General features: G+C 48.0%; 2 protein-coding genes across 2 annotated transcripts; one reads left to right on the plus strand and one right to left on the minus strand.

The window, feature by feature from the left end:
- Positions 1-136: 136 nt before the first annotated feature.
- N7489_004892 (uncharacterized protein) lies at positions 137-1,435 on the plus strand (the record flags this gene model as incomplete). Its single annotated transcript, XM_056710644.1, has 2 exons — positions 137-201; positions 256-1,435. 2 exons carry the CDS (start codon positions 137-139, stop codon positions 1,433-1,435), a joined length of 1,245 nt encoding a protein of 414 aa, XP_056569065.1.
- Positions 1,436-6,492: 5,057 nt separating this feature from the next.
- N7489_004893 (uncharacterized protein) lies at positions 6,493-7,969 on the minus strand (the record flags this gene model as incomplete). Its single annotated transcript, XM_056710645.1, has 4 exons — positions 6,493-6,805; positions 6,865-7,482; positions 7,754-7,816; positions 7,887-7,969. The coding sequence occupies 4 exons, from the start codon at positions 7,967-7,969 to the stop codon at positions 6,493-6,495; spliced, it is 1,077 nt and encodes a 358-aa protein (XP_056569066.1).
- Between the last annotated feature and the right edge of the window lie 2,635 nt (positions 7,970-10,604).

Genomic DNA, 10,604 nt, shown 5'->3' on the forward strand with positions numbered 1-10,604 from the left:
AAAGGTATGGGGGCGGTGTACGTTAGAGGACGGCTAATAAGAACTAATTTGGTCTTGGATATATTCTCTCACCCTTAGTCCTTGCTCTTTTTTATTCTTAATTTTTTTTCTTTCTTCATCTTTAGGAAACACTGGCATGTCTTCTGCCAAACTGGAAGAGCAAATCTTAATTCTTACGGAATTCTCCCCAACAGACAGAGCGTATGTTAATTCGGTCATAAATCAATTTCGAGAAGAGAAACTAAATTCAAACAGACCAGATACACCTCATCTCACTTTTTCTCTTGATGCGAGACCGTGGTTCCTTATCGATGAAGACTGCTACGAAATTTCATTTACCATCACACGTGATGAGAATGATACAGATAGGCGACCATGTGTCATTCAATGGGACCCTATCAAGGACGGGTTTGGACAGTCAGGTATAACACTGCTCTGTCGCGAAGCGGATAGCTGGCGACATGTCCAAATAAACCCACGTCGGTTGTCCACGAACCCCCTCCACCCGGACGTGCCCACAAACGCAGAATCTTGCCTGAAGCAACTTGATCCAGGCACCAGCGTCTCCTGGAAAACCAAATTGCCATCTGTATTTTTGGATGCCCTTTCCCCAGGAAAATTCTACGAGATTCTTTGGTGCGGTGGGAAAATTTCGTTATGGGACTGGGGAACATTGGCAGAACGTACTGCTCGTGACCAACTTATTCCTAAATCCCCCGAGATAATTCTTCCCGGTGGCGCTTATCAAGAAGTTGAAGTCGTTGAAGTCTTTGAGGAAAGTGATGATGAAGACTGTGTGTATAATTTACCGTCTTCGCCCTCATCAATTTCCCCATCTTCTCGCAACAGTGATGCCCCATCGTTCACGGTTACAATTACTGGGCCTGAGACGCTCTCGATCAAAGATAGCGTCTCTGACTCAAAGCTTCGATGTCCTGTCACGGTAAACGTATCATATGACCGACCTCAGCATTCAATGGGTGACAAGAGACCGATTACATTTCTGACTACGATTTTTAAAATCATCGATAATCGCGTTGATGGATTTCGACTCTACGCTAAAGATGGGGATGAATGGAAGGGGCACGAAGTGAACTATTTGATATATCGCCATGCTTACCGTTTCACGAAACCGGCGCCTTTCAAAGTTGGCTATGATGATGGGTACCATTTCCAGACCCTAATGCCTGGTGAGTCGTGGTCATTCACACGACATGTGACTGATTTCCCAAAAGAGTTTGCGCCCGGTGACAAATTTCGGTATCAGTTCAAGGGGTCTACGCTTAACTGGTGGGACTGGGGTAACTATGAAGATCACAAGGAGACCGTGGTATGGATTGAGGAGGATCTTCTCGATAGTCCTAAGGATAATGGAGGCAGGCCTGTGATTGTTTTGCCGGCTAGTAACTATATTGAGTTTACATTGATTGAATAGAAACGGGAGAAGTTATCAATGGCAATATACTCCAGGTCGCAAGAAGATAAAGTCCAAGGATGAGGATGTCGGAATGAACTGTTTGTTCTATTCTCCTGCTCTAGCCTAGGAGAGGCTCTGTCTCACCCTCTCGTGGCATGCTCTCGTCTGAGGACGCACGACGTGAGGCTAGTACAAAAAGAAGCGCTTGGCCGAAAGCGAAGATGAAAGTATCAACAACTATCCATCCAATACTGAAGTACCAGGCAGAAAATGCACCTTCGTCCCAATGTCCTTTCGCCTTCTCATACGGAAATGGAAGACACCATATCCAGGCCACTGAGAGGACTATAAATGCAATGGCTTGTAACAATAGCCCTTGAAGGCTCAGCGAGTTTGGAAATGGTACGGCGAAGATCTCTTGGGCTTGACGATAAAGGCTTAAGCAGCCCAAGATTGTGATTATGGGCCAGAAAAGCATGGAATGGAACCCGAAGAATAGACCCGCGAACATTTCATGGGGATCATCAAACGGCGAGGCGGCATCGATAATTAGAGGGATAACTGAGACAAGGAGAAAGCTAATATAGCTGCCACCTAGAAAGACTCCGCGGTCGCTGTAAAGCAAAACTTGAACGAATCTGCAGAAAGAGCTAGTGTTAGAACTTGGATGTACGGATACTTCTTGAGCCGAGGACATAAACTCACAATACTAAAAACAGGACTGTGGTTATGCCACAATGCCACAAGCTAAACCAGTCGCCTTTAGACGGTGGAGCATGCAGGTATATAGATCCATCAGGGTCCCATGTGTTTATAAGCCCAAAGAAAAAGATGGTGAACTGCTCAGTGGCGCTGATTAAATTCCACAAGACATAGGGCGGAGAAATTCCACGGATGCTCTTCGTGGTTAAGATACGTAGAATCTGAGGAAGGAATGAACAGGCGGTGATGATGGTCAGTATACTTGACAAGTTAGCCAGTGCCTTACTTTAATGAAATATAACAATCCATGATGTAAACATACATTCGACACCAGATAGGTGGCTCTGAGAGTGCCATGTTCGTCTCCGCGGCGTACACTACGAGAGACTGAACTGAATGATCCTCAGTAAATGTCGCTGTCAGGTGATACAATTTTGGAGGTCAGTAAGATAAGTAGCGAGTCCGTAAGGGCTGAAGTTTTTCTCGGAATTTTTGGGGGGATAGAAGGGGGACTGGAAAAAGCAGAGTCATGCTCATACAGCAGACTTGCGGCGCGGCACTTTCAGGGTCCGGAGAGAGGCGCATTCAGGGGTCCGGGCGATTTCCCATTCTAGTTTAGTTTATTAATTCCATTGCAACGCTCAGCGGAGATATAGTGAAATTCGCGCAAAGTGAGATTCTCTAGCGTATGATAAAAATAAATGCTAGTTGGATTGATGTTTTATGTGGTGACCTACTGAGTACTAGCTCTTCCTAGAACTTCTGAGCTAACCAGCTAACTAAACTCCGGCACGGCAAATGTACTCCGTACCCTCGGCTGTACCCATGGCCCCAAAACTCAGTACTGTGGCGTTGCCAAGCCCTATTTAGAACAACCAGAGGCCAGAGACAGAACCAACACGGATTACAAGGTAAACCGCCACGATACAACACCAAGCGCGAAATACCTCAGTACCTTTGGTTTACGCGAATATTTCATGGAAGAGCTGAAGCCGGTATTTCTTGGTAATGTCTGCTTTATTTCTTAGCATGCTTTGCGTTTTTGCGCGCACCTTTTTCCTCGTGTTTGAGTTTGTTATGAAGCGGGGGCTGCGGTGATGGATTTTAGTGTAAAATATAAGAAATTAATCACGCCATCTGCCAGCGGGATACAGTGATTCTCGAAATCGTCTTGACCAGTACACCCTGAGAAACTCTTTCCTGGCCCCACTGCCAAGGCCTTAGCGTACATCGCTCATTGAGCGGGCCTCGCCAAGTTAAGGGCCGCCGTAAAATGCAGCTTCTTCAGTGCAGTGACTATCAAAGCTCGCCGGCCAGCATTTCAAGCGCCTGATGGAATCTGACAGATGCAAATACAATACCATTCAAGGTGCATGGTACAACGGCCCTTAGCTAAGTGTGATAGCTTGGTAGTGTCGTGCTGATACATTTGCCAAGTATTCTCGGATAACCCCCTTTGTCGGTGTACGGGTGGTGACTGGGGTCAGATCAACGTTTACATCAACGTTGAACATGAAGATTACTTAACACCAACAGCATGTGCACACAGAGAATACCTACCTGATCTATGTTAGGTAACTACTCATTAGCGGTAGTTGGTTAGATTTCACAGTTCAGAATCGATTCTTAATCGGCTGCCTTGGTTCAACGAACAGTAAGGGTTGCCATATGGTTGGAAGCAGACCCTAAGCTAGCTGGCAAAGAAATACAGTAAGCTCAACAAAAATGGCAGAAAATGGGGATTTGTCTTCCTGTGGAAGTGTTCGGGACTTTCCCAATCAACAGCAAAGAAAATGTTCCTCGAGTATAGCAAAGTGATGTATCGCAAAAAGACCAAGGCAAATCCTGTCTGTATCGAATATTTCTGGAATCACCACTTGTCTTGAGATATGCTATGCACAATCCATCGTCCTGGAGATGATGATGATATAGTGCCCCCGTTTCACCGGATAGTAGATCCTAGGAATACACGACGTGATTCCTAGAGCTGTTTACTACCAAGTATCAGGAATCCTTTCCGTAGCCGTCGATCTTAAGATAGAAATAGTGCTTCTACTTGAAACATTCTTACTGCGCCTATAATGATTGCCACTGAGGCAACAAAGCATGAAAAAGGCACCTGGCACGGCTCACTATCAACTGCGCTATCTCTTGTTAAGGCAGCATTTGTGTGAAGAGCGCATAGTACATATAAATTCACTCTGTTCCGAGGTTGACCTGCTTCATCATTCCGCTGCTGTTCTTTACTTCTTGTCACTGTTTCCTTGAATGAGACCTGCCTCACCTTCCTGCATTCGGAAAATCTGCGGACACAATGTCTCTGACTACTTCCGCGACCATGATTCGGACGCGTCTTGTCATTGCTTCCCTTACCGTCACCTGGTTAGCCATTGCCAGTCTCAACTCGGCCACTGTACACTTTGCAGTCCTCCTGCGAGACCGTGCTAAATCCGACCTCGTGACGCCGAGCGACTCTATTTTGGACATCACATTCCAAACCCTCATGGACAACGTCGTCGATGGCATGGTGATTGTGGCCCTGGTCTCAGCCCTGTTTTCCATCTTCGGGTCTGTCCTTGTGATCTACCCAAAGTGGCTACAAGAGAACTGCGCCGCTCGGTTTTACTACGGGTGCATTCAAATCGTCGTGAGCATGATCGTTCTCTCATTAGGGGGCTGGATTGCCAGCCGCGTCCACGGTTTTCAAACATCTTTCGAGTTTTTTGACAGGAGCCACATTCCATATTACAAGATTATGTATTATGGATCCGTTGGCCAGGCCGCTTTTGGATCTCTGGTGATCATTATGTCCCTCGTGCGTTTTGCCGTATGCGGCGTGCGGGGTCACTAGCAGAGAACACGGACCGAGCTACAAAACAGTCAAAGAGGCAGGCCCAACAGCCTAATATGGTAGGGCTGTGACGGAGAGGCAGAGAGGATTTACGAATAAGAACAATTGCAGAATTATATGATGATTTTCGAAGAATGACGGTGGAGTCCATAGACATTAGAGGTGCGACGGATAGGGTCTTGGAAAGGAATAGACATACTGCTGAGTTGCGGAGATGATTTAGATGTTGAATTTCCTAATTGGAATCAAAGCATGTTCGTCGCTTGACCTGACTAGCCGGCCGATATTGGCCAACATTGGAGCAGTATTCCGAATGGCTTGATGTAAACGAAAGGTGATGGCTGACGATTTGCTCTGTATAAATATCCATCTACCTTGATTGCCGTAAACTCTTCAGAAATTGACCCTGGAACATGTGAGCCGCCCAGGAATCATATGGCCCCAGGAAATCGTACGTAACTTGTACACTCTCCACCCCCACTCACAAAATCAGTTACGTTGCTGTTGGCAGCTTTATCAGCCCTGGGAACGCATGTCTTGGCCCTGGGATTTCTCTCGCTCCCGGATACTTTGGTGCGGTTTCTGGGGGCATACAAGCAGCTCCTAGGGGTCTATTTGACCCCAGGAAGCCCGACGTAGCTTCTGGGGCCTTTTACCCCCACTTCGAGGAATTAAAGCCATGCTCCTGTTGGCAGCTTCACCCACTCCTGGAACCTCAGGTGCGGTTCCTGGGGTTATGGCTTATCCTTCTGGGAGTGATCGAATGTCTCAGTTTTGTGCGGAGGTCTGGTGAGGGTGTCTTGTGAGCGCGTTCCGCGACGTCAGAAAGCAAAATATTGACTCTAGGATCCAGAAGTATGGTCCTAGGAGTGCAACAGCTCCCAGAACTAACCAATATGTTCCCAGGGCCAGTGTGTATTCAGTCAGGAACGTAGAGCAAAGATCCCAGGGGTAGATCTTCATTTTCCTGGAGATTGGTAAAAGCCCCAGGAGCTAAGATGTATTTCCCAGGGGATATACAGCTCCTAGAAATGCTTTTGAGTTTGCCAGGGTCAACATATTGATTCCCAGAGTCAATATAACAGCATCGGAGTTTGCCAGGGTCCTTCGCCGGCCCGAGATGTGTTATCTTCTGCCAACAGTCTCCGTCTTGACGCGACACGCACCACTGAGATAAATCCATGTCTACAGTTCTTTGGCCACCACCGTTGGGTATGAATATGGTTTCGATCTAAAAAATATCCCAAAATTAAGCGAAACTGCCCACAGTTCTTGGGGGTGTATTAGCATCTAGTACTTGCAAAGATGAAAAGGTAGCGTGGTTTTAGTTTTGGTGCTCTGCGAGTTCGAACATTCAGAACTTCATTTGCATCATTTCTAAACTTGCTCTAAAACTCCATACCACGGCTATGCTCTATGTTGCTGGTCCGAATACGGAGCGTCTGGTCACGTGTCTTCACGCGTGATTGACAGTCGCTTCGCTAATTTCTCATTCCCGTCACACCTCCGCTGTAAACTAAGATCACTGAGTGGAGTTTAGTCGTGCTGACCGGCGGGGTGGTGCAGACGTAGAAGGGCCTCGTGGTAGATGAGCTCCTAGCCTAGCCGAGCGACGGGGGCCATTCTCCACACTTCGCTCGACTGAACTCCCTTGGGGTCCCACTGAGCGCTGTCGCAGCTGACTCCGACTCGGGTCATTCGGTGATGAATTCCTGATAGTGGCAAGTTCTCTCTCGGCAGATGATTCACTTGCCGTGTGGATATGACGTGTCTCAGCATCCGACGATTGGACTCGTATTGGGCGAATCAAAGCGTCTAAAGGCCCTTCGTTTCGACTGTATTGATCAGCACCTCGGGCATTGGATAATCAGGATCAGCCCTACTTACCACACACAGCATGACGTCCCAAAACCTGTACTTCGTTTTTCCAGCCACTCTTCCGCGCAGGCCAGGTGGGGAAAGCGCCTTGCACTGACAGCGCAAGATCACACATTCATTTGCAAGATCTTCATCCTCGGCAAGACAAAATACACAGTGGATGTCGTCGACCTCGTCGCTGAGGGTGAGACCCTTGAGCGTCAAGTCTTGGACGCCAGCCCAGATGTTAGCGACCGATGTCAGGATAGCGGGTTGAGCCGGCGAAACATGCCATGGAACACTGTTCGTCCGCAGCATTGCGGAAGTGACAAATGGATTGAATGGCTGCACTGGCTCGGGGTTGGTTGACAGCCGCACCTGTGGGTCTTGTCTGAGCCCGTGAGGTGACCTGTCGGTGTTGCCTGATGCAGGGCGACTCCTGGAGACTGACGACATTTGACGCTGGCCCGGATGCGCAATGGATGGAGCGGCAACTCTAGAGCCATGCGGCACTCGCGCCTGGTTGCGGATGGCTGCTTCATACCACCGCTGGCCAACTTGGTCGGCCTGCCGTTGACGGTGCCATCTCGCGCAGAGGAAGACTCTAGCAATATCACAGAGCTTTGACTGCAAAGTTGACAGGTCAAATGGCTCTCTGGAGAGAGTGGTCAACTTTTGATGGCCGATCTTGGTGTCTTGAACCTTGACAGAGTTTTTGCACGGGTCGCCTTTTTTCGTCACCCCGCAACAGGACACGGGACCACCGTGGGGGATCCCACAGACAGAAAATGGGTTCCAAGGAAGTACAGAAGACATTGAGCTGATAACAAAGGCAGAAAATGATTCGAATGGGTATTGATATTGCGCAATCTCCGCAGCGTTTCCTCGCCAGCTTTATATGCCTTCATCATGGGAACTATACTTACATCGCGTCAGGGCTGCTGACGTGGAAATTCTCCCTTGAAACAGTCAAAACGTCGAAGAATGCACTGCGATGCAGTATCTACCGCTACACCGCTGATCAGTGGGTTGCAAGAAGGATGTCTCATTCTGGTTCACTCTTTGGATTCAGTGGGGCGTGCATTTGGACCATGCATTCGCGGAATGGCATAGCTGGCAAACTGCGAGTCGCCTAGGGACATTTCGAAGAGCGTGTTGGTTCATGAGCTTCAAGACCGAAGGCTCTGGATACGACATGTGGTATGTTCGCGCGTAAAGTGGGTCTCCTAGGCTCTGTTGCTACACTGCTATATGAATTATTTGCCGGTTTCTCGGATCTTGAGGCCCAGTTGTAAGGGGAAAGTCGCGTATACATCCCAGTGAACCCAGATGCCATGTGAGTCCCGCATATCGTATCTCCACTCATTGTGTATGCCTCGCGCGTATCCCGACAAATGTGGCTAGAGCTCCCAGGAAATAATAACCGCTTTTCAGGAACAAGATGAGGAGTGCTGGGAACTAGCTAAGTCAAGCCTCTTCTGCATGGGCATGTACTGGCGAAAGAGCAAGATGAAAAGCCTACTGTGTACTTTCGGAAACTTATATATATTGTGCCCTTCTTACATGGTAGCAGATACCGGCTCACAATCTACGTTTTCTCCAGCTGTTTACATACAAACCTCGTAATTGGAACGAGAGACTTTTGCATTCACTTTCATCATGTCATGGACTCCTCTCCCTCTTCAAGGGGTATTGAGTCAAGTATTGGGCGATCCCTTGCACCGTGAGCGGTGCATATGGGTAGGATATGACGGGAATCACTGTCAAAACACTGTGCCGCTTGGCTCCCGGATAAATGGAGTATTGTGCTTTCAGCTGCTCCAGAGCCCTCCATTAGTGTATCCACTAGCGCAGGAAATTTCCCCAGCTGCAAAGCAGTTACTTTGCTTAGAGTGCAGACGCCATCGCTCTCGATCAAAAGTGTGGGCCACCCGATTTTTGCGTCAGTTGGATCAAGCCACAGATGTGACGGTTCACTCGGAACCTCATGATTCCGCTCTACTGGTACACCAATGGCCAACCAGCATGTCCCACAATGTCGCCACATCCGTTTGCCCCAATGAGTCTTTCTCGAAGCCGGAAGAGGCCGCCTGGCGAAGAAATCAACTAGCGACATACCCCTAGGTTGGCCCGAGCCGTGAAGATCGAGGATCCGGACATTCTCCAGACGACAAGCGGATTCAATTGTGCAGTGTGTTAGATGCGTCCAGTACAAACCATGGAATTCATGAATAACGAAAGTTTGGTATTTGTCCACGAAGTGTGGTCCCTCAAGTGCCCCGAATGAGTTCCGCACGGTCACCCGAAGGCTCTTTGATCTCGCACGACCGACCCGACAGGTTGTGGAACTAAAAAGAGTTTAGTTTCAGTCTTCTTTGTGAACGTTTGCGGTAGTGTATCGCAAACTAATAGAGGCCCCATTGTCAGTCTTATTATCTGTTATCGTCATGTGGGGACACCTCTGGGGATGCGGCGGCTGATCGTTGTATGCGTATTCCAATTCTGAAGCGGCGGCAGGTACATGTATGTCTGGGGGAGGGTACTGAGAAAAGCATATTTGAATCATGAAGCTTTCTCTTAAGCCTTTGAATCTCGAAGAGCAAATTTCCCCAGTATCTCACTGTCAATGTGTTCGTGGTGCATAGAAAAAGGACGACAGTTTTGAGATGGTTGGGATCTAGGAAACAACAATAATATTCAGACGCCTATTCACAACAATGATATGATAACACTCATCAAACATTTTTAGTGCAGTCACTAAGAAGAAGAATTGGTATCCTAGAAGAGTTAAGTGAAATCTACTTTTGGTGGGTCCGTATCACAATGCGACATTGGCGGTTACCAACGTCAGTTGGTACCAATATTACGCTCAAACGCAGTGTATCTGCATTTCTTTGTTTCCAATGTTCTGGAGTCATTAACGTCACGGTAAAGTTTCAACGAGCTCTACTTGATGCCTATCATTCAATGCGCCAGAAGTACACTTGCAAACTACCTTCCATAGGTTCAGTAACGATTTTTCAACGTTTAATCTTTTGTCCAATTTCCTATGTCGGTGAGCAATTCGGTTTGGGCAGCTGGCGAGACAGAGTATCAGCAGTTGAGCTAACTGTCCATTGGCTTCGAAAGTGCGGTCGATCCTAGGCGAGGAAGCATTGGTAGAAATTACAGCAGCCTCGGTGTGACTTTTCAGCTATAAATGCCCCTCGAGCATAAATTCTGATCCAATTCATCTTGATGACCAAAATGGACCATCCCACTTCGCCTTCCCCCATTGATCCGCCGGCCAAGAGACAGTGCCGAGTATCCCAAGCTCCAGAGGATGAATCCAAGCTGGAAAACCATCCACGGCAAGCTTCAAACGGCACAACGATCGAACAGAAGGTCAGTCATACCCGCCTGGGCAGGAACTGAAAAACCCACTAATATTGAATAGGTTCCAGTGAGAACACGCGGCACCCTTACGGCGGAGTTCATAAAAGTAGTAAACCTCAATGACTCCCTCGCTACGCCAGCCCTCAAATTGCTCGACTTGTACCTTTGCCTATGGGAATGCTACGTCGTCAAATCGGCCCAGAAAATACGGCTCGAGGAGGAGCAGCGACAGCTTCAAGCGTCAAATGAGTTGCTAGCAAGCGACAGCGATATCCTTCTACAGCTCTGCAATGAACAAGCTTCAATAATATGGGACCGCAAACGAGCGGTTCAAGCTCTTTGTAATGATGTTGTTTCAGCCTTGGAAGCGAGCGATCTCCAAGCCTACTCTGTCGGTGAGCC

Source organism: Penicillium chrysogenum (genome assembly GCF_028827035.1).
Source record: "Penicillium chrysogenum strain IBT 35668 chromosome Unknown utg000002l_segment0_segment0, whole genome shotgun sequence".
Classification (NCBI taxonomy): Eukaryota; Fungi; Ascomycota; class Eurotiomycetes; order Eurotiales; family Aspergillaceae; genus Penicillium; species Penicillium chrysogenum.